The 23,547-nt window shown below is 48.6% G+C and overlaps 5 protein-coding genes across 5 annotated transcripts; 2 read left to right on the plus strand and 3 right to left on the minus strand.

Annotated features, from left to right (window-relative positions):
• Nucleotides 1-6,236: 6,236 nt before the first annotated feature.
• On the plus strand, nucleotides 6,237-7,661 carry PV06_05054 (agmatinase; the record flags this gene model as incomplete). Its single annotated transcript, XM_016406020.1, has 4 exons — nucleotides 6,237-6,562; nucleotides 6,631-6,814; nucleotides 6,934-7,548; nucleotides 7,623-7,661. The coding sequence occupies 4 exons, from the start codon at nucleotides 6,237-6,239 to the stop codon at nucleotides 7,659-7,661; spliced, it is 1,164 nt and encodes a 387-aa protein (XP_016264226.1).
• A 2,652-nt stretch (nucleotides 7,662-10,313) lies between these two features.
• PV06_05055 (uncharacterized protein) lies at nucleotides 10,314-12,108 on the plus strand (the record flags this gene model as incomplete). The annotated part of the gene is made up of 3 exons (XM_016406021.1): nucleotides 10,314-10,560; nucleotides 10,623-12,026; nucleotides 12,080-12,108. 3 exons carry the CDS (start codon nucleotides 10,314-10,316, stop codon nucleotides 12,106-12,108), a joined length of 1,680 nt encoding a protein of 559 aa, XP_016264227.1.
• Nucleotides 12,109-12,602: 494 nt separating this feature from the next.
• Nucleotides 12,603-13,589, minus strand: PV06_05056 (uncharacterized protein; the record flags this gene model as incomplete). The annotated part of the gene is made up of 1 exon (XM_016406022.1): nucleotides 12,603-13,589. One exon carries the CDS (start codon nucleotides 13,587-13,589, stop codon nucleotides 12,603-12,605), a length of 987 nt encoding a protein of 328 aa, XP_016264228.1.
• A 1,655-nt stretch (nucleotides 13,590-15,244) lies between these two features.
• PV06_05057 (uncharacterized protein) lies at nucleotides 15,245-16,264 on the minus strand (the record flags this gene model as incomplete). The annotated part of the gene is made up of 2 exons (XM_016406023.1): nucleotides 15,245-16,137; nucleotides 16,192-16,264. 2 exons carry the CDS (start codon nucleotides 16,262-16,264, stop codon nucleotides 15,245-15,247), a joined length of 966 nt encoding a protein of 321 aa, XP_016264229.1.
• Nucleotides 16,265-21,324: 5,060 nt separating this feature from the next.
• Nucleotides 21,325-23,105, minus strand: PV06_05058 (uncharacterized protein). The gene is made up of 2 exons (XM_016406024.1): nucleotides 22,127-23,105; nucleotides 21,325-21,958 (listed from the first exon to the last, which is right to left on the minus strand). Exons 1-2 carry the CDS (start codon nucleotides 22,958-22,960, stop codon nucleotides 21,656-21,658), a joined length of 1,137 nt encoding a protein of 378 aa, XP_016264230.1. The 5' UTR covers nucleotides 22,961-23,105; the 3' UTR covers nucleotides 21,325-21,655.
• Nucleotides 23,106-23,547: the final 442 nt, after the last annotated feature.

Below are 23,547 nucleotides of genomic sequence, written 5' to 3' on the forward strand. Positions count from 1 at the left end.
ACAGGATCACTCTCGATCATTGCGCCGGGTGCCGTCATGGAGAGGATGGTCGTGCGAGTGCCGAGATCACGGTTGATGGCGCGGTCGTCTTCCACTGTCCAACCAGGAACGGTCCATCCTGAAGGGTCACCCCCATGGCGCTCCAATGCTGCAAGACGGCGCGTTAGCTGACTGGCTCTTGTTTGTAGCAACAGCGACGGATGTCGATCGTACCTTGAGTGAAAACCTTTGGGTAGAAGTGATGATGCACGTCGATCTTTGACATGGTGGAACTTTGGTTTGAAGTAGGACTTTGATCTTAAAAGAAATAAGTCTATACCGTCAGGAATAATGATAAACGAAGGACGAGGCGTATATATAGTCATAAACCATCTCAGATGAGCCATTTCTCGTTTGCGAGACGGGATCCTGCTCCCCGACATGAGGATATCTGGGTGACATAGTAGACGTCTTATCGCGCCGGGGAAGTCTTGTTCTGGAAACATGCAACGATGTTCACGCAATACAGGGTCCTTTTTTACGCTCTTCACTGACGAGAGTATCAAGTAAGCAGGCGATGGAGTTGCCCTGAGATGATTGGGTGTTTGATCCCTCAGGGTCGTCGAACGGGGTGTCCCTCCCCGGTTGGGGGGCTTTTTCCGGCCCCCGCCCTCGCCTATCGCCTCGGCAGTGGCATCTCAGTAGACATCCAGTATAAATCTGATATACGCCACTTGCATCAGATCTTTATTGTAGTCTAAACTCCCCGTCTTAAAACTCCACGTCCATCCAGGGTCACGTTTCTCTTTCTAATCACCAGGAATTCCACCCATAACAATGCCCACACAGTCTTCCGCAGCGATCGCGGCAGGGCCGGATAATGCCAGCATGCAGGCGCGGACAAAGCACAAACGCCGCAGGATTCCTCTAGCTTGCGACCCTTGTCGGAAACGGAAGATGAAATGTAATGGCGATCGGCCAGTCTGTTCCAGCTGCCAACGATTGCAGAGAGACAGTGATTGCATCTATGAATCCGGCGTCCTAACAAAAAAGAGGTAGGTACTTTAACCGCCATCATTTGGGGCGAAGTCTGGGGACTTACGACAATGTCATTATAGCTTGAACACTCGTGCTCAAGCCCAGAGGCCTAGGTCCTACCGGTGGGAGGAGCCTGATCCCTCGTCAGCAGGTGAGAATAATTGTGGTCAATTCTATTGTTGATTAGCCGATTACATAGGCTAATTGTAAACTTCTTTCTAGTTCTACAAACAGATCAGACCTTTGCAACGGAGATTGATGCCGTCGAGATATCTCCTAATCGGATATCTACTGGTGAACGCTTAGCAGTTGATGCTTTAAACGCAGTGCCCGATTCACCGACCAACCATCTTTCGTCTGGTTCATCAGCTCTAGCTTTTACCAGAACCGTTGCCAGAACACTCGAGGCACTCCATAAGCCTCCCGATGCATTTCCACTTCATTTCTTGGTCGTCGAAGACACACCTCGGCACCAAGCTCTCGGGCCTGAAGACGCGAGTATAAATGACGACCCTTTTGCACTGCCGACTCGCGCCGCTGCTGACCGCTACGTCAAATGCTTTTTTGAATCGATTCACCCGGTTTTCCCTGTCCTTCATCAACCAGATTTCCATGAAGGTTATCGCAACCTATGGACTGATAACAATGATGGAGGTCCTAGTAACCCCTCGGATCCTATCTTCCTAGCAACTATTTACCTTGTTTTTGCACTAGGATGTCATTTTAGCTCCACAAATCCACAAGAGAAGAGAGTGTCCGTCTCTGATCGATTCTACCAGCGCTCAAGGAAGCTTGTCACTCTGGAGACACTTGACCTTATCCCGTTTCACGGTGTTCAACTACTTCTTCTACATGCTGTCTACCTACAGTCTACATCTTATGCGAGGAGATGCTGGAATGTGGTGGGAACGAGCATTCGAGCTGCACAAAACCTTGGGCTACATCTAGACTCTGATGGATTCCAACGAAGCCAGAAAGAACGAGAGATTCGACGGCGCGTATGGTACACTTGTGTCATTCTCGACAGGTAAGTTGTGCTCTAATATTTTGAGAGTGCTTGCTGAGACAACGATATTCAGACTCGTGGCACTTGTTTTCCACCGTCCCGTGATATTGAATTCCACACCCAAGTGTTCATTGCCCCTGATGATAGACGATGAATACCTTCTCGAAGACGGTGAGGGCAGGCAGCCGAGAGATGCTCCTTCTCGAATGGGACTCTTCATCAACTCGATAAAATTGTTCAACATCTTACCCGATATCCTCACGACGTTTTATTCCAACCACGCCACCGAGTATTATGTACTCAACATAAAGACTTCCGGCTGGTCACAGACATGGTTGACGGATCTCCTACACATGGACAAGAAACTGGACGAGCTCCTCATTAATCTCCCTCCCCACTTACAACGAGACCTAGGGGCTGAGGCCATACAAGCTTTGGGCGACGATTGGGTTGATCTTCAAGTCAACGTATTTTATTCCAGGTATGCCTGATCTCGATACTAAAATTGTTTTTACGAGTGGCTTTGACGGAGTTTGTCAGATTCTTCTACATTCGGGCTCTTTTGCTTCGACCGCTGCTTCTATTCGTCGCTCAGCACGGAAGCAGCCTCAATCTTGGTCAGAAGCGCGAATCGTGCTATCTCGAGCAAGACCTTGTGGTGAAAATCTGCGTGCACTGTGTCTCGACCGCGACCTCACTGGTCAACCTGAAGTATAATTCTCTGAACGACAATTACCCAAGCCCGCCATGGCACAGCATTCACTGTAAGTCAGCTATACGATGCACGGAACCCAACATCAAATAACTGACAGAAAAATCTTTTTGCAGATATATTTGTGGCTGCCATCCTCATAGCCACTGCAAGACTTTGTCCCATCCCTGATCCTTCTTTCGATGATACGAGTCTTAAGTCCGTGTGGTATCGCTGCATTACTATTCTTGAACACCATCGACGACAGTTCGAAGCCGCCGCGACTGTGCTACAAATCCTCAATACCCTCGGGAGATGTATCGATGCCGCAAAGGAGACTCGCCCAAATCCCCACGACCAGCAGAACTATTTAGTTTCCGACCAAGAACTAGCAAAGACACAATTTAACCGGCAATGGAGCGAGCAGGGTCTCGGAGAGGATTTCACCTCCATGAACGACCCAGTTATGACAGCAGAGTTGCCCTTTGAAAATGCGTGGTTCTCGAGTGAGTTGTTGAGTACGGATTGGTTGAACTACGATTTCACTCGAGCCGCTTGGTAGCTGAAATAGAAGGCTGTATCAAGTCACATAAAGATTATTTGTCGTCAGAAATATCTATCAGTGTAATGTCTCCAGTTAGCAAAGTACCGTAGACCCGGGAGTGATCACTATTCAGCATCGACTATTGCCCAAGGATGGAACAAGCCCGTGATGAGCGTATCATGGCTCCACCCTTTAACTCCCCGCGATCTGCATTATCTCCCCGGGATAACTCGGCGCCACCACTCTCTTGCAAAACCACGCAGTAAAGAGCCAACACTTATTCCAAAACCTGATGAGAGGAGATATGCCAGATTTCGGTTACGACGGCTCACCGGCCAGCAACTGAGGACAGATTGACGAGAGAATTGAATGCACGGAAAAATTGCCGCCATCACGAATCAGGTCCGGGCAGGACCCCTGACAAATTCTCCTACGCGGAGCAGAGCACCCGCTTTCCTTTCAAGTACAGGGAAACAAAAACCCCCGGAAGACTTGCTTATAGAAATTTGTCACTTGACAACGAGTCCAACCATTAACCGCGCTGGAGCAAAGATTGCTCTCCATCTCAAGTTCAACGCACGCCGTTGGCGCAGAACAGGCAATCCTTCCCCTCTGTGATACATGGGATAACCTTAAACAGATGATAAGACTAATCCTTGGGATGCCGGCATCACGATGCCTGGATACCGCTTCTGAGCGTGGAAAGTCCACCACGCGCCAATCCAGATAGTGAGACCTCCCCAGATTAGGCTGGAGTAGTTCATCGTCTGTGCGTTGGTGGGCAAGCTATATGGAAAGCAATATATGACACACCACACCAGGAGAAACCCACAAGCCACAAAGTTGAGTATGTAGCCAGGAATGCGACCGAGACGAAACGGGCCGAACTTGACTCCCCGACGGGAGCGAAGTAGGAACGGCAGCAGGGCAGCGAGGTACGAGGAAGCAGACATCAGAACGAAACTGCCCACAAACGCGTTGAAGGCGGTGACGCTGCCGACATAAATGCAACCCATGACCGTCACCATTGCGCAACAGCTGAGTGTAGCTCTGACTGGGACTCCCAAACGTTGATCGACGCGGCCGAAAAACCACTGGAATGGCGTGGCGCCATCCCGTGACAGCGCCCACAGATTACGACCGCATGTGATGTACACTGCCACCACGCAGATAAACGTGGGCAGGAGGAGCAGAGTCAAAAGTCCAATCGTGCCTGCATTGCTGTTGGTTGCCTGGTGGTATATTTCGGCTATTGGAAAGGTCGACGAAAACAACGCATCGTAATCGTTGATGGCGTATAGAATCGCAATCAGGTAAGAGAGTCCACTCACAAACCCGATGGCATATTGCATACCAATCGCCCGGGGAATATTCCGTGAAGGGTTTGGAACCTCCTCGGCCAAATGGCTCGTTGAGTCTGGCGTGCCCATCGCGTATGAGCCGTTCAGCATGCCCGCCACAAAGACGAAGCCATTCGGATAGCCAATATCGGCTGTCCATTTTCCCCAGACGACATTGCTGTTGGCGTGGCCGGGTCGTCCTCCCAAGGACGGCATAATGGCGCACACCAAGACCGTTATCAGCATCCCGAGGACCGTGACGACTATACCGATTTGGTTCAGGAGAGGCATGAATTTGTTGAAGAGACACACGGCGGCACAACAAAGCCATGTGATGAGGATGTAGGCAACGAAGATATGCCAGCTTTTGACCTCCAGACTGGGATGTGTCAAGGCGTACATCTGAACGACAATATTTCCTGTGGGTTTTGTTAGAGATCACCCTTTCAAAGAAATTTCGGTAACACAACTCTTACCGGAGATGGCACTCATCGATGCCGCAGCGAATATCCAAGCGAACAGGTTCCACCATCCCGCGAAAAAGCCAACCACCCGGCCATATTTCCTGCCTGGTGTGATTGAGGCCCAAAGATACGGTCCTGCCGAAGAAGGCATGGCCGAGGCAAGTTCGGCCAAGGACGCTGCTACGATGAAGTAGAAGCAGCTTGCGGCAATGAACTCGTACAAAACTCCCGGAGGGCCCCCATTGTATATTGCCACCAGGATGGATCCTCCCAGTGCCGGCCAGACATTGCCTGTCACAACCCCAGTCCCTGCGAGAGAGAGCAAGTTGAAGTTTCTGGCCAACTCTTGGGCATGTCCGGTCTCTGGCAATATACTAACGTCTTGTTCGGTAGGATCGTGAGGAGAGGGGGCAGGGTTGACCGTGGTTGGGGACTTTTCATACAGGTCATCGCCTTGTAGTCTCTGCTGTTCAGACATCGTGCCAGTGTCAAGAATCCGATGATGATTACAGGTACTCAATGGCTCTTGTCTTTTCAGTACATTACAAGTGTTATTATTCCACAGTCAGACTCGGGTCCTTGAAGGGCGTGCCGCGCGAACCACTTTATAGTGATGCAGCAGACTGACGTTCCCGCCTGCTGCCTTCTGTGCACACCACAAAAGTCGAGACCATTGCCGGGCTCGAGTGTCAGCACATATTTCAGTTTGAGAGATTCGAGACCAGTAGGACTTCATTCAGAATCACAACCCGTCATTCGAGTTCGCGTAGAGCATGATGGATGAGTGGGACTTGTCACCAAGCTAAACCCAAAGGGGAAGGAATATACTAAGGCGAACTTTACGACACCTTTGTTGTTTCCATCCACGATTTATCAAAGTCCTCAGCCAAGTCGCGTATCATTCCATCACCGGTCCTGGGGTTCGACTGAACCCTTGGAGAACCTTTCCAATACTTGATCTTTTGCTAGATCAAGTAACCGTAGCCTATGCCAACCACAGGTCTTGTCCTTATCATCCGGAAACCTCATCAATGTCTTAGTGTCTGGAAGATATGTAGATGGTTCCAATTCTTTCTTATATGAATGGAAATATCACCATTTCACCCTTCACATTTGAACGTTGCAGACTCGTTAAGCACCCTTTCTATTCATACACCGATCCATATTTGCAAACATGCGCTCTTTGACCTGGTACAGCCTTGCTGCCTCGGCAGCGTGCTCTGCCGCCATTGCGGTCCCCACCAGAAACTGGCTTCAAACAAGCATCGAGGCCACCAAAAAACACCACGAAGAGTATAACCTCGAACCCTCTGCCAATTTTGCCTTTGCGGGCATTACGACATTCGCGCAACTACCACAGGCACAGTGCTTGACGGAGACTGGTCCGGTGGACGACATTTTGATCCTGGGTTTCCCATTTGATACGGCGACGTCATACAGAACCGGGGCACGGTTCGGACCAAATGCTGTTCGTCAAGGTTCTCGAGCAGCATCGCTTGCGTATGTTATCATCACACCCCTACTTCGTCCCATACTGGAGGTTTACAGACTAAAAATTCATGTCTCAGTGGACATTACAACTACCGTCAATCCATCAATCCACTCCTCCAAAACATCTCGATAGTGGATTGTGGTGACTTGCCAATTTCACCCTTTGACAACGGGTTGGCTTTCGCTCAGATGGAGGAATGGTACAAGAGAATCTTGTCTCGTGAAGTCAAGGCCACCGAGTCTGGCGTACGATCTACAAAGGTGAGAGTTTCTTTGTTTCTTTATAGCACTTTACACAAATTTGCCTGGGCCAGCCGGATCCTGGATTGGATTTTAGTCTCTCAAAGATCAGTCAGCTAATGAGGGTTATCTCTGTCTAGACTGGTCGTGTGCATCCCCAAATCGTCGCTCTGGGAGGAGACCACAGCGTCTCTCTACCAATCTTGCGTGCCTTGAACACAGTTTATGGCAAAGTATCGGCGATCCACATCGACGCGCATATCGATACTTGGTCACCAAAAGTCTTTGCGGGTGCAGAAGCCGCCAGCAAACAGGCCGAGTTCGCCGACGGAACCCCTTACTACTGGGCCGGCATGGAAGGGTTACTGACCGAGACCAACGTCCACGCGGGCATCCGAAGCAGTTTGGACTCCGAGAGGGACATGGAACTGGACGAGTCATTGGGATTTACCACGATCCCGGCCTCGGATATCCTGAAGAGGGACGGTGTCTGGGGGGTCATCGACAAGATCAGGGCCGCTGTGCCGCATGACGAACCCGTCTACGTCTCGCTCGACGTCGACAGTCTGGACCCGGCGTTCGTCCCCGGCACCGCCGGTCCAGCGTCCGGTGGTTGGACCCCTCGAGAAATCATCCAGATCATCATCGACGGACTAGACGGTCTCAACATCGTCGGGGTCGATGTCGTCGAGGTTCTTCCTGCGTTGGATCAGGCTGAGATTACCGGCATTGCCGCAGCCGAATTCACTATCGAGGTACGTTTGTTCTGGTCTTGACAAATGCATGCTGAATGGAAATATGCTAACTCTTTTCTTCCTTTCCCTACTAGTTGATCACCAGACTTGTAAAGAACAGATTGAAGCTGTAAAGGAATGGTGGTATGTTGGTTGACATGAAACGGCATTGAGGCCCAAGGGATGCCAAGAGACCTCGATTGGCGTAAAGGTCTGGCGGCTTTTCGTAGCAGATAATGCAGACATCATCGTGAGGTAGAGAAACATTACTTCTCAAAGTCTAGTACTATGAAAAGAATACACGTCAGACTCGCCCTTGAACGCCACTGAACTTTGCGCATGTCTTGGGTCTCAATGCATAGCTGTAAGCAACACTGTAGTTACGCTGAAGGGCTTGATGAATGGATCTTACCACACGGTAAAAGATTGAGTGGTCTGTACCATTTTCCACAAGAATGTCTCATGCAGATTTGCAGGTCAATATCACCTACGGGAGAATATATGTATGATAATGAACATCGTAGTGTTCACACTCGCCTGTACAGCTTTATTCAATTCAGGCTTCATGCTTCATGAGCTCTTGAAACATTTTGGGCCAATTTTCTCCAGTCGATGGTCAGCAGACACGCCGACTGCAAAACAAGCAGTGCCCCGCTCCCGCTGATGATACCTGCCCACAGCCCAAAGATGCCGTAATTTCTGCGGAAGCAAAGGAACCACGCGGACGTCAAGCCGACACCATAGTATGCCAAAAAGTTGCAAGCTCCGGATAGATGATTTTTTCCGGCACCTCTCAAAATACCACCAGCACCACCATTGGACAGGTCCAGGACTTGAAAGCCGGCCATCAAGGGGAGAACTTTAGCTGTAAGTTTAATCACACCAGCGTCGTCGGTAAAAATGCGGCCGTAGTGGTTACGCGCGAGCATGATCCCGACAAACTCAATAGCTCCAATGATCAGGGAGAGTAGATAGGGAGTTGCCATGGCTCGTTTCGCCAGCGAGCCTTGACCAGCTCCCAGTAAACCTCCGATACGATGACTGCTAGCAACACTGATGCCAAGTGAAATGGTTGTGAATAATAAATCCGAAGACATCAAGATCTGTGAATGTCAAGTCAGTAACTCGGTGCTTTGGTACAAAGCTGGAAGAAGGGTGTAGCAATGACTGGAGTCTTACACTCTGAGCCCCGATCGCGTCTGGATCAAGTCGAGCCGCCATCATTGCAAGGATTTCGAAACTATACAGAGTATTATTATCTTTGATGTGTGACACAGAAATGGTCAAACTCACCTCCACCATTCGGTTGCAATCGTCAAAATGCCGGTGACGGCGTAGAACAACAGCAGCGATAATTCTCTGGATATTTTTGGGACCGATGAGCTCCACGCGCTCTTGATTGCCGGCATGGTAGAAATGAGGAAGACCAGTGTCAAGACAGTCAGCAGCTGGTAGAGACAAAACCCGCACGGTATCGCCCAAAGATTCAAACTCGACCAGCGAACAAGCACGCCGGTGAACAAGACACCCAAAGCACTAGCTACCGCCGTAGCCCAGCCGACGGCATTACTGGCACCTTGAACTTGGATGAACTTTTTGACACACTCAGCGACGACCTGCAGAACTCCGGCCGGGAGCATGAACAGCATGAATCTTCCCGTGGCTAGAGCAAAATCGCGCTCCTGACCCAACGACACAAATATCGGACCCGAAAACACCCACAATGGTACCACTAGGATTCCGAATATGCCGAGAAGGACAAGTAAGCATTGTTGCAATAAAACCCCGAGGATTTTCGGGTTGCTTGCGGCGGTGTGTGATGTGAAAGCCTGAGCGCACATGGTGTCGAGGGCCGTGGCCCCCCCTATGGCGATCATGGTTCCTGTACATGAGAAGAACATGAACCCGTACGAGGTGACTTTCATCTCGAATGAACCCAGGGTCCCTGCCATGAGGACACTCAGTGCTTGAACCACATTCTGCAACGCAAAGGAAAGGCAGATCGGCAGCGACTGTCTCGTGAGTAGGACCAGATCACCCCAGAAACTGAATTTTTGATCCTTGTACTCGCCAGGAGAGGATAATTCAGACAGCAGTGGTGCCGTCTCGTCGACTTCGGTAGGCGGCATTTTTTGAACCTCTAGCTTGGATACCGAGGGCAAGGTGATGGTTACAATATTGCAGAGGGTTTGCAGCGGACAAAAGTATGGAGGAGCATGTCGGTAGGCCTTTATGGAATTATGATCAGAATACAGTATCTCTGATCGGGTGTCAATCTCGCTGGTTCCACTGGCAGACTCTGGGATCACGGAAAATGGTGCATGGTATGATCAGTATTGCTACATAGCACTCGTGCAGAGAGGCTTTGATGCCCTAGGTCTTGTGGGTCTGTGCACGGTACAAGTGGGTGCATCGGGGCTAAACCCAGAGGGGAAGGAGCATCCTATCTATCCGCTGACTATGTCGACCTCCAGCCGAGTTTTCCTCCCGCTTTTCAATTCACAAAAGGCTTATGGTTGACGACATAACGATCAACTTGAACCAGTACATGTCTCGAAACTGGGACTGCGAACCGCCTCGAATCTTGCACCACCCAAATGCAAAGCAATCTTCCCAGCGATTGGTCCTGTATCAGAACACCCACGTTGGCGACCTCTCCACTTCTCACGTGGACGGTTTCGCACCCTGTCCAAGAATAGCCGAGGGTGTTGGAATAGGCTATATCTGGGTTAGATTCTAGTTCACCCTGTGAGAATCCTTTTTCCTGGGCATTTTTCACATGGGACATGGCGAACACCAGCGCTCGCGTCCCCCAGCGTCCAAGACGATCCCGCAACGGCTGCGAAGAATGTCGCAGGCGGCATTGGAAATGTAACGAAGAGAAACCAATCTGTTCCTACTGCAAGAGCGTTGGGCGCGAATGCATCTATTCCCGAAAGATCTCATGGGGCGGTCGACCGTTCAATAAATCACGTTTTGGGAAATGCTTCGACTCGGCCAGTAGAGTGGTCACCGTCAGCTTCTCCAACAACAGTAAGTGATTATTGAGTTAGGGCATGGTCGCAAAAGATGCGGCGCCGGCTAACTCTGTAAAGACTCACCACCAGCCAAGCGAACCGAGTTTGTCTATACTTGTTCTTCTCCAGAAGCGAGACATGGACAAAGAAATGACAACACCACCAGTCAAAGTCCGAGTTCTTTGAACGCAACCCGTAGCTCTCCAGCTCCGTCCTCGTCGCAATCACCCAGACCTGATGAAGCCGACGTAGGGAGTCGGAATGCGACGAGGGCCACGAAGTCAGCAAGTTCCGATTCATGCCATGACATTGAACAGCCCCTCAGCATAGTGCAGTCACTGCCACAGGAGTCGAAGCCACTGTTTGACTATTTTATCAACAGAATGACAATATCGATATCTTGTCACAAAGGTATTCAAGATGACCTCTGTTCGACCGTTGTCCCTATGGCGCTCCAGGTACCACATCTGCTGTCTGCTGTCCTCGCTTTGGCTTCTGCACATAGGCAATCTTGCGGTCTTGTTCAAGGTGATGGACAATTCGACTTAATGAGAGGCAAGACCTTGAAACAGCTGAGATCTGCCTTGGACATCTTCAAACCTACCGAGAATGATGAAATACTCGCAACCACCCTCATATTATGCATGGCCGAGGTAGTATCGCCCTATTCCGGCACGACTTCCTGGAGATCGCACCTACAGGGTGCTGCCGTATTGTCTGCACGTCAGGGTTCTGGCCAGAGTTCGAGCGCGACATTTCTTAGACGAAAATTTCAAGCACTCCAGGCTATGGCATTGGTATGCGGGACGAAAAGATACGAAGGTCACGTCCAGCCGCCCTCCTTAAGCGAGACAGATGGTCGCATTGATGATCTTGCTGGATATTCCACGAAACTGCTACCAATTTTCCAGAGCATACACGATCTCGGAATGCTGCAACCGGGAGATGGCTCTCTTTTTAGTTGCGACTCTCCTCCTGGATTGCCACACTGGGGCTGTAGCTCACAATTAGAACACCAGTCCCATCTACTATTCGATCGTGTCCGTGAGCTGATGTTGGAACGAGAACAATCCCGATCTTCAGATCTTTCGAGTATCCCCCAGGCCATCCGCCACGACCTTTGGCTGCTGGATGAAGCATACCATCACATGGCCATCCTTCAAATTTTTCAAAGAGGATCACTGTCCGTACCTCACCAATTCTTGGAAGACAGCCGAAGTGCAATTCTAAATTGCCTCGGGCGAATGTCCTATCACTCGACGCCTTGTCCTGGAGTAGCCGTTCTACCTCCGCTGTTTGTCGCGGGTGCCTTGTGCACGAGCACAGCGGACCAGAACCAAGTTCTCAGTCTCTTAAGGACACTCTGGGTGAATTATGGAATGGCGAATGTGCGGTCCTGCCGCAGTATCTTGGAAAGCAGATGGAAGAGACAGGGTCAGACTCTCGGCTCGACAGTCGAATTGACTGGACCAGCGTGGCAAGGTGGGTTACACATTCTTGTTAATTTGGCAAATTCCTTGACTGACTCTGTGTAGATGACGAGCATGACGTCCTGCCCTACTGATCAGTATTTATCATACTCGTATGTGAATAAACAGAATGAGAGATCAGCATAGGGTGACGAGATATGGACACGCACACGATGTTCCAGCTATTCATATCGCCGGAAGCAAAGCTTCAAGGTTTAACAATTCGAGATATTCATTGACATGTTTGTACTACGAGGACAACATATGTATTATATTATGGAAGACGATTTATGCTGCAACGATATTCCAAAGAAAATGAGAACAAGTTTCGTGATGTTACTGTAGCAATTCTACGAGCATCGCGCTCTTGGGTTGCCTTCTGTATTCATTATTGGTGAATAGGATAGCATGAGGTTCTTGTACTCTCTCACTCTACACTACTCTACGTGATACTCTACGACATCTTCTTGGGCCGTTGCTGTCTCGGGGTTCTGGTCGAGAGGCTTCTTGATGTTCAATCTCCATACTCCGTACACGCTTGGACACACCCCGAATGAGGGCGAGCCGAGTATAAACAATCACCCATGTCTCACCAGATTATAAGGGCCAAAAGCGTGGCGACTGAACGCCGATGGTAGACGCCAGCCCTTGCTCGCACCGGTGGAGGCTGGCCATCCTCCTCGCTGCGGTCTTCAAGATTCTCTTCTCCTTTACCACAATCGTAACAGTGGCTTTCTTCGATGTCATAGGAGCTCTCGTCATCTTCCCGACCGTGGAAACTCCCACCATGCAATTCGCTTTCACCGACTTCGTCGTTGTTCGTCAGTTTCCCAATTTGTAGGTCGTCTTCATTTTCACACGCTCTTGTCTTCTCGAGACTTCTCCATAAGGAGAATGGAAAATGCGCTGGTATCGTTTTTCTGAACCCTTTCGCGCAGGATTTCATGCTCATGACCTTGTCATTTTGATGTTTGGGTCCGAATCTAATCTTCAGCCATTTCTTCCAGGTCGTGGGTTCGTAGATCTTTTGAATGTGACACAAAAGCTGCTCAAATGTAGGCACCAAATGCTTCACGAATTTTAGAAAAGAAGGATTTGATTCTGCCCACTGCAGAAAATCATCTTCGAGATCTTCCGAGGCTGACGCTGTTGTGTGTTTGGTAAAGAAACAGAATATTTCAAGGGTATGTATGAATACCAAATTGAATGCTGCGATCTTGATGTCATGAAGGAGAGCGCTTCGGTTGTCCATGTGAATTTCTCCCACTTTAGGCAGGCATAATCGTTGAAAGATATTGAAATAAACCGCAAAAAGTCTTGCAAAAAGTGTTCGTTGTTCGTTGCTAAGGCCACTCGCAGAGATTTCACTCATCATACTCCAAATTAGTTCCCGGCAATCTAGTATTGGGACAACAGAATAGGTGTGTAGCTCTCTTGGTGCTCTAGGATCGCTCACTGCGACCTCCAACAGCCTTTGGTTGTAACCGAAAAACTTCAAGAAACTGGGGTGGATGCTGGTAGCGAGTTCCCAAATACACAGGTTTATGATCCCATTGCGTGTCGGAGAATCACCCATGTTACGAGGTATATTTGGTTTTTCCAGTTCCCATAAGTGAATGAGGTCGTCGGAATGTTCGTCTTCTACCGTTTGAAGAGTACGCCTGCAATCTTCAGGGAGACAGCTTGAAAGTCCAGGATGTTTGCAGAACCACCTCGCAAGCTGGGGAAATTGCTTGCTTGTTAGATGTTTATTATCGTTCAATCTGGAACAAAGGAAAAAGATATGACTTTGGATTGCGCGCTTGAGGTGCTTTCCTATTTCGCAGTGAGGCCCACCCGCGGATAATAGAAGTTCGATTTCTTGGTAGACCGCAGTAAGAGTGACGACCAGATGATATGGATCAGATCCACTCATACTTGGACTCCTGATGGAATCGAATAGCAAAAGCAAGTAGGTACCGGAGAGGGCTCTGAAGTGCGTAACAGCCGTTCTTTCTGACGATGTAAGAAGGTGCCACAGGAACTCTTCGTGAATTAAGTCGCTTGAAAGGACAAAAGGAAGAAGGGTATCAACTGTTTTGCGGTTCGAAAATGGGAGGAAAGCAAACAGATGATTTGTACCAGTTGTTGTTCCTTGAAGGATGTAAATCCGGCTCAATAGCTTCCAGACGGTATGGGCTTTGCGCAACTCCGCCCGCACATCTTGTGGTAATGATGTAGGCAAGGCAAGCTTGTTTGTGTCTTCATATCCTATAGAAGGTCAGGAAAAGATTTTGGTGTGGAGGGTCAAGTGAGAGTACCAGCAATGAAGATATTCTTGAAGTCCATGAATTTTGACCGAATACCGCATGCCCATGTGAAGTTCCCTACGTCGATACCCTGGTTGGAGAGAAACTTCACGCAGTTGTAACAAGGACTTTTTCCCGAGCACTGAGACCTCAGTAATTAGAAAGATTATGAACGGAAGGATCATGTTTAACTTTCCTTTCGCCTCATCCATTTACATAGGAAACATGAACCACCCGAGTCATTGACTTCACACATATTCTTTATATGCTCTTCAGTTCGTTTTTTTTCTTGGCCTTTGGAGGATTGAGTTCAAAAGTCGCACACATGTTTTCAGGGACGGAAAAAGCCGTGTTTCGACGTCTTTTTCGATTGCTTGATTTCGTTTTGACAGGTTGCATAGAGTTGGTAGTAGTAGGCTGCAAGACTTTCAGAGTTGACTGGAATCCTAGTGGCTCAAGTGGTTGGAACATTGCATCTTTGACCAGGTTGTGTTGGAGATTAAGAACAGGACCTCCGGAGTCCATATGATTATTGGTAATCATTGAACCGTTGCTGACGGAATTATCGAAGTTTCCTTGATGCTGGAAATCCGTACTGTGCATCACGTTTGGCATCAGACTGGAGTGTCCAACATCAGATCCGGTTTACCCGTACGCACAGGGAGGGATCCCAATCTATCCACCCTTCGCTAGGAAAACTCTCGTGACGCCTTCAACAACCAGTGAGGAATACACTACTCGTACTCCATACTCGGTTCGGATGTTCTTTCAAAAGAGGAGAAGAGTTTCGGTATCGACGCTATCTGTGTCCCCCATCACATACATTGCACAACAGCAATGGGCCCGGCCAACCTGTATCCAGAATGACATCTCCATCGAGATCCACCCCTACGGACACGCGATTCTCCAGCTCTCTCACACCCATCCTTGCTTTGTTACCCACTCATTGATTGCCAAAGTCGAACTTCGATCCGGTTAGCTTCTCGCTCAGAGTCCAGACTTGATCCATATAAGGTTCGGCTTCCTTGTGCTCGGCCGTCTCTGAGACGTTGCAGTCGTCGAGGTACGCTCCAGACACGGCGGCCAGACTGGGATCGAGCGCGGCACGCAGTTGAGTCGAGCACCCCTGCTGTAGGTTCTTGCGCTCGGGAATTTTAAAGTTAGGGTTCTCGATCATGTACTCCTTGATGGCGCGTTGTCTCATCTCGTCCGTCATGTAGGCTTGTAGATTGGTGGTGATGCTTCCTGGGTTCAGGCTGAAGGCCGAGATACCCCTTGACGCAAGTACCTTGGCCAGGCGCTTCGCGTACAAGACGTTACAGGCTTTGGAGACGGAGTACGCGACCGTGGGTTCGTAGATCTTGCCGTGATCATAGGTCAGATCTTCCAAATGAGGCATGACGAGACTGGCTTTGCGCTGTGATGCCAAGCTGCTGACGACCACGACTCGTGATCGAATTAGGTCGGATTGAAGCAAGAGGTTGCCGAACAGGAAATGACCCAGGTGGTTCGTCACGAATTGTAGTTCCACGCCTTGTTCCGTGGTAGCATAGGGGCAGGCCATGATGGCGGCGTTGAGGATAGCAACATCGATCTTGTCACCGCCCAGAGGAGTCTTGACATTCGCCGCGGCGGCCCTGACTGACGATAGATTCGACAGATCGAGCTGGACGAAGCTCACTTTGACGTTCGGATGGCTAGTGCTGAGCTCGTCAATCAGAGGTTGGATTTTGGATTGTGTCCTCCCAGCCAGGATCAAATGCTTCGGGTTACCGGTCGCAAGACTTTTGGCACTTTCTGCGCCCACACCCCCCGGCGTAGGACCGGTGATTAAGACTTGTTATTATGTCAGCTAGAACATTAGGTCTATGGGGACATGGTTGGGCATACATGTACTCCCGCTGACCTTGTCTTTGAAGTGCTTCACCACCTCGTTGCCCGTCGTAGCCCATCCGAATTTCATGATTACGTCGATCAGTACTTTCGAGTAGAACTTGTGTTTGAGGTAGGAGAGGTTGTGGTGCCTGTGATGAGATCTTTCAACCTTGTCAACAAGTCATATTGTCGCTGTGTGTTATATACTATCAAAGACAATGGCGATAAGTACAAACGATAAAGCATACGGCGAGAATTGAGTTAGTCAAGGCCGGGGATTGTCAGCAGGTTGCATACAGCCCTGCAGCTCAGTAGAATCGACATATAAGCTTTGATTAGGTTAGTATCAAGCGGCGATGAGCACAGACTCTAAGTGTGAGCAGATATGCACGATCTGATGGTCGAGTTCGGAAATCTCCTTTATGTCCGTTCCCCTGCATATTCAAGTTAGACCTTGTCATGTCAGCATGACTGGTGGAGCTTTTGAATCAATCCAAGTCAGGTATGAAGTCTTGTCGTATGGACATGGAGTGGATTGATACCTGTTCCTTCTGGAGACAAGTAGACCACAGCTAGCTCAGTAGTATCATTCTTAGAGAGTGAAGCGTTTGTCTTTGGTGTCACCAAGAACTCATAAAAGTTGTCGATGGCGGAGAAATGTAGTACATAGGCGCTGCTTTAGTTGAGTATGAGGAATGACCTCACAGAGAATCACGCTATTTTAAGACACCTGTAACCAATCTAAATTCACCGGCATTAATTTAAACGACTTGAAATGTGATCGTATCTTCCACACGTTCCAGCGACACAACTGTTTCAATTTAGATGTATTGTCTGTTATTCCGGAGATAGCGGACTTCCGGAGAAACTGATCCGACCTTCAAAGATTCCTCTTGTGCTGGAGATTAAGAGGACGATTTGAACACGGCCTATTGATTTAACCGCTCTCCTCATCTTGAGTAACTTCCAGCTACACATTGAAGGACAAGACCATCTGCCACAAGAGCAAGCTTAGCCTCGGATTTTGCATCCAACTTGGACGGGATTCATGGTTTGGTGCAACCAAGTCTCAGAGCACTCGCATTTTGCATCATGCTTGACGTGGTGTCGAGTCAGAGCAAGGACAGCTTGATCATCATTGACTTTGAAATTGATAGATTTCCAGGACAGGGATAAGACTGACTTGCCAAATTGATCCAATCTGGCACTCATTCTCACCAGCTACACCACCACTCAACCACCTTTTGACCGTCGTCGACATCGAGAATCAACTTCACCTGCATACCCAAAAATGTTATTAGCGAGGTCAACGTTTGAGAAATGTGGAATTCATGGCAATGTGCTATTGAGTCATCAGATTCTATTCATTACCCCATGCTCGACTTCTCATCGAGGTCGGAGGAAGGAAGAAATATAGTCATCATGACTTTGAACCTTTGGCATGGACAGATCGCAAGATAAGGATGAGACTGACTCGTTAACAGCAACTCGATCTGTCCGTCATTCTGACCGCAAATGCTACCACTCCTTCACCTTTTGACCTGAGGGTCCGTCGTGACCGTCGAGAACCGATCTCGCCTCTATGTTGAAAACAAACATCAGCAGGGTCAGCGTTTTTCGACGTGGAATTCATGGCAATGTGCTATTTATTTTTCAGATTTCGCTTTATATTTCATGCTCGACTGGTGGTCGAATTCGGATGGCCGAAGAACAAACATAATCATCATGACTTTGGACTTTGAAACGGACAAATCGCAGGGCATCAGGGTATTCCAGGCTTACCAAGTGTTTTTGACTCAGTCCACCACGTGAGATACATCAGTACTCAATCATTTTGTGGTCGGGGTGTTTCATCGCGCTCTGGGGTCAAGTTATGCTATGTGCAGAGGAAGTCAGTTTGCAGGTCAGGATTCACAATGGATATGGTTCACGATTCTGCGCTGATCAGTCATCAGAACAACCTTCTTTGACAGCATGCTCGATGCCATGCTTTACATTGCAACGAGTCTGGTTCACGACCATTTCATCATGACTTTGAAATTACAGGAGAGGATGTGTTGAGACTTACCGTCAGTTATTCGTCAGCGTGTCCCCAAATTTGTCGAGACAGATCACCGCTGGACCACCTTGAGTTTCGAGGACTAAGATTGCCGCAGAAGAGCACGAACTCCCACCTGAAGAATGTCAGCATGAGAGAAACAAGTAACTGAATCGGATGAAGTCGATGATTCTGTGTCCGCTGAGCACTCAGAAAATCTCATTTCGTGTCATACTCGTTGCCATATGCATGGCGCCGAGTCAAATCGACAATTTGATCATCATGACTCTGAAGGTGCCGGAGAGAGCGCGTGTCACTTACAATTGCCAGCCGGCATCTATGTACCTGCATGCACAGAGAGTCAGAATCAAATCGCACTTTGAAATAGATGAAGCTTCTGGTTGAATGGAGCTAAGTCATCAGTTTAAAATTTTCAAATCATCCTCGATCACTGATCGACTCTAAAGGGAGAAGTTTGCGGTCATCATGACTTGAGCATTTGATGGGTTTCATGAAGGGAGGTATTTGGTTTACCATCTTTGATCTCTCGGTCTGCCACCTACATTGGTGGAACATACTTCCAGTTCAGCCACATTCCATGGCCTGGTGCTCATCATTGGTGTCAAAGATTCACTCAACCTGCATGCAGAGAAATGTCAGTGTTGAGAACAGTATCTGTACAGTATGAAGCTCATGTTCTGCGCACTCAAGTTATCAGACTTTTTTTCAACTCATTCTCGGCATGTCGTCGAGTCTGCAGAACCATATGTTTTGATCATCATGACTTTGGAATTCATCCGTTGCAGGAGGGCAGGACAGGGCATTCTCTGGCTCACCTTCTTCTCATCATTAACCATTGGTGCGTCTAGTCAATCAGGTCCATTCAAAAGGACTCGTGATTGACATTGATGAGTGTTTTGCCTGCGTCCAGAAAAAGTCAGCATGGAGACCACGATTTGGAGGGCGAGAAGTTCAAATTTCTGCGTTGTTGAAGTGCTCAGAAAGTCCGACTTTATATCATGCTCGATATGACATCGAGTCTAGTTCTCAAAACAAATTGCTCATCATTGCATTCGAGATTGATGGATTGCAGGAAGGAAGTATTTCGGAGACTGGCAGACCGACTTGTGTCCCAGATCTTTCAACAACGCCGGCAGACACGCATCTGCCCAGCCAACAATGTCATGGTGGATGGTCCTTGTTGGTGAGGACGATTTGACCTGCATTCAGAGAAAGTCAGCATCGGGATCAGACAAAACTTGTGATGGATGCAATTCATGGCTCTCTATTTGTTGAGTCATCAGACTGACGTTGATTCTAAATCATACCCGACTCGCCGTCGAGTCCGATCGACAGAGTTTCGGTCATCATATGACTATGGTGTATGGCAGGAAGAAAGGTTTGGTCTTACTGTCTTCTCTTTTTAATCTGGTTTTTCTGTTGCTGAACACCGTGGTGTGTTCGAAACCCCTCACCGATGGAGGCGCAGAGTCATGTTGAGAAATGATTGTATGGTTGCAGGGTTTTGTCGATCGGTCTCAAGTCTGCAGGACAAATTTCACCTGCATGCCAAAAAAGAAGGGTCAGCCTGCGGATCAAAGGTCGCGGTGGGTGTAATTGATTGTTGAGTTCTTGAGTCATCAGAAGGTCTTCTGCAGTACATCATACTCGACAAGATGTCGATTCTTCTTGAGGGGTTTATCTTCATCTAACTATGATAGGGTAACAGAGGGGGGAAAGTGTCTGACTTGTCGTTATTCACGCTGTCCTACAGCCTCCACGCACCTTGTCAACCGCTTTCGCCTTCGCGGTGTAGGGCCATTTCGCCTGCGTTGAATGAGATTGTCAGCGTTGAAATCAAAATTCCTTTGGATGGACTTGATGGTTTTGTGCTCGAGTTCGTCAGATCGGCATTTTGTACATCATGCTTGACACAAATTCAAGTCTGAAGAACGCGGAAGGTCATCATGTAACTCGGATACTTTGGAATTACAAAGGGGGAAAACTTTTCTTACTCTTCACGAGATGTGAGCACTTGACCATTGATCTTGAGAATGATTGAGTATTTTGACACGTCCCTTTGTGATCATTGTGTATCTCCTCTTTCTGATGGAATATTGTGGTTATGTCAAAGTGGGAGGTTCGGGAAAGGTGAGAGAAGGACTTCCAAGTTCACTTTTCGAGGTGATGAAAATGCTCTTTCAAGGAAGTCAAGGGAGGATGGTCCCATGACTCTGTAGAGGAGCTACTATCACAGTATCAGTCAGCAAGGTGCAGAGTTTCAAGAAGAATTGATGAAGCTTTGGAGTTCTCACCTGTTTTCACTTTGAATTCTCACAGAGACGAGAGACAGAGGGGTTTCCACTTTGTCTTTGTCACGATGTTTGAACTCTGGGAGTACAGGCACCCTTCTCATCTTTCCAGGAACCATTCCACATGAAAAGACAAGGCTCTCTGGTGGTTGAACAACAAATTCATGAATTTTAAAACAAGTGAGTGAGTAACAAAGAGATGAAAAGGACAGAAGAAGAAATCATCTACGTGTTGTTTGTTTTATTTGCACCAGCCGCATCGAGGGGCCATGGGAGACGACGCGGCTGAAGAACAGCACCTTGAATGGAGGTGCGGCTGATGTTGGGCTATTCACAAACTCCCACTGCCAAACGATACAGTTGTTCTTGCGCTGTGATGGTAGAAGGAGATTTGGCCACAATGCAAAAGCCTCACATGAGGCTGCGGACCAACTACTGCATGTGCATTGAAAGGAAGCATTTTTGGAAGTCATTTTGGAGAGTCTAATTGTATTGCTTTTGCATTTATGGATTGGAATCGTATACGAGTCACAGCGACAGCAAAGTGTTCAAGGGGGCTTCAGCCTTGGTATCATTACCACTAGCACCAAAATGATGAGATTTCGAAACTCGTTGAATTGAGTTACTTACCTGGAGATCGTAACAGTCCATATGCATGCTGTTGAGTACGAAGTTTGGAGTACAAGTCAATAGGGTCAATAGTACGGACGAAGAATTACAGACAGGTATACGGAGTATGAATGATCAAGATTACAGAGTTCTGGAGTAACAAGAGGCAGAACAAGGAAACTCCAAGGATTATTTTTTGTATGTTATCGTTGTAATTACATATTCTAAACTATCTAGTATTTTGGCACTGAATCATCAAGCATCTAAATTACCTCCCTTGTACGGAGTACCGATCATATATCATATCCGCCATTCTCATCTGTGTGAAAGTAAAAATCCCTCCTTGTTTTGTCGAATGATTATTAAAAAGGCATATTTCCGTAAAAAATCTTGACTTGTCTCCCTTTCTGTTCCGTTGATCCATGTACCTCGTTGCCTCGTTCCTACACCGTAAGAGAAATGTTTGGATGGAGCACAACCATCTCCGATGATGTACTCCGTCATGTGAAAAGTGTTCACTCTAGATCAGAGCAGCGACTGCGAGAACCGCTCCCATGAAGATGCCCGTCACTCCCGTGGTGGAGGACTTGAGATTGCTCGCGGCGCCCGTGAATGTTGCTGCCGCCGGAGCGAGGGGAACGACTGTCGAGCTGGCCTTGGCTGACGAACTGGTTGTCCAAACTCCAGAAGTGGACGCTGCGGCTGTTGATTTGGTGGAGGCGCTGGGGACCGAGGTGGTCTTTGAGGAGGTCCAGTCACCCCATGTTTCAGAGCTTGTTGAAGTAGTTGTGGTGACGGTCGACGATGTCCAGTCTCCCCAGACCTCGGACGTTGTGGTTGGTGCAACTGGAGTCGTGGTTGAAGTCCAGTCTCCCCAAACCTCAGAGGTTGTTGTTGCTACAACTGGGGTCGTGGTAGAAGTCCAGTCACCCCAGGTTTGAGAGCTTGATGGAGCAGTGGTGGTGCTCGATGAGGTCCAGTCTCCCCAGACCTCGGACGTCGTGGTTGGCGCCACTGGAGTCGTGGTGGTTGAGGTCCAGTCTCCCCAAACTTGAGATGTTGTCGTTGGTACAACCGGAGTCGTGGTTGAAGTCCAATCTCCCCAAACTTCAGACGTCGTTGTCGGTGCAACAGGAGTCGTCGTGGTGGTCCAATCAACCCAGACTTCGGAAGTCGTTGTCACCACTGGAGTGGTCGTCCAGTCAATCCAGACCTCGGAAGTGGTTGTTGGTGCAACGGGAGTCGTAGTGGTGCTTGTGGTCCAATCGACCCAAACCTCAGACGTCGTTGTTGATGTGGCGGTGGTGGTGGTGGTAGTTGTCCAGTCTGACCACACTTCGGATGTAGTGGAAGAAACTGGGGTCGGCGTCGTGGTCGTCCAGTCGGCCCAGACTTCAGAAGTTGTAGTGGGTGCAACTGGAGTTGTCGTGGTAGAGCTAGGAGTCCAATCACCCCAGACTTGAGACGTCGTCGTTGTTGTTGTGACTGGAGTTGTGGTTGAGGATGTCCAATCGCCCCAGACTTCTGAAGTAGTCGTTGATGCAACCGGTGTTGTTGTTGATGATGATGTCCAGTCACCCCAAACTTCCGAAGTAGTGGAAGATGTCGTCGTCGTGGTTGTCGTGGTTGTCGTCTTCCAATCGCCCCAGACCTCGCTGCGAGTCACATTGGGGAATGGGAGAAAAGGATACGGTCCGTCAGTAGTGGCAGCAGCAGCGGCATCACTGGTCTGAGGTCGAGGTAGAGCATTGACCAAAGGCAGTGACGCTAAGACGGCGGCCACCGATGCCGCCGCCAAGGCGGTGGGTTTGGTAGATGAATGCATGTGTGATATACTCGGTGCACAAAAAGTACAATGCTAGTGTATAGGCTTAGGAGGGATCAAGTTGCACTGAGCAAAAAGAGGTTTGTGCGACGAGAGAGAAGAAGATCAAAGCTCACTTCACTCTTTTGCTATGGCTATGATGAGTGGATGGAAGAATGAAAAGAAAAAATTGCACAGACCGACATGCGACCATGTTATTATATACACATATAACACGTACAAACCACACTGTATCTACGTAGCATTCGTATCCAGCCATCACCTTGCATATGCACTCTTTCACTGGTGAGTTCTACGGAGTACCTGATAGGTAAACCAGCAGAAACAATACGGACAATTTGTTCTGGTTGCCAGCCCTTCACGAAGCTACCCAGCCTCGCGCTAGTCCATTTCGGGTAGTTGTCAACATTGACCGTCCAATCATCATACGCAGCCTCACAATCAGCCGCTAGTTAGTTAACCCCCGCCATTTTTTTTGGTCAGCCTCGCCATCTCTTTTTCTTTTGTTTTCTGTACTCCGCCACCGAGATCCTCCTCGCATGGCTATGTAATCCGTACATGATCGACAATTTTGTCTCTTGTGTGGC

This window comes from Exophiala oligosperma, assembly GCF_000835515.1.
Source record: "Exophiala oligosperma strain CBS 72588 unplaced genomic scaffold supercont1.4, whole genome shotgun sequence".
Classification (NCBI taxonomy): domain Eukaryota; kingdom Fungi; phylum Ascomycota; class Eurotiomycetes; order Chaetothyriales; family Herpotrichiellaceae; genus Exophiala; species Exophiala oligosperma.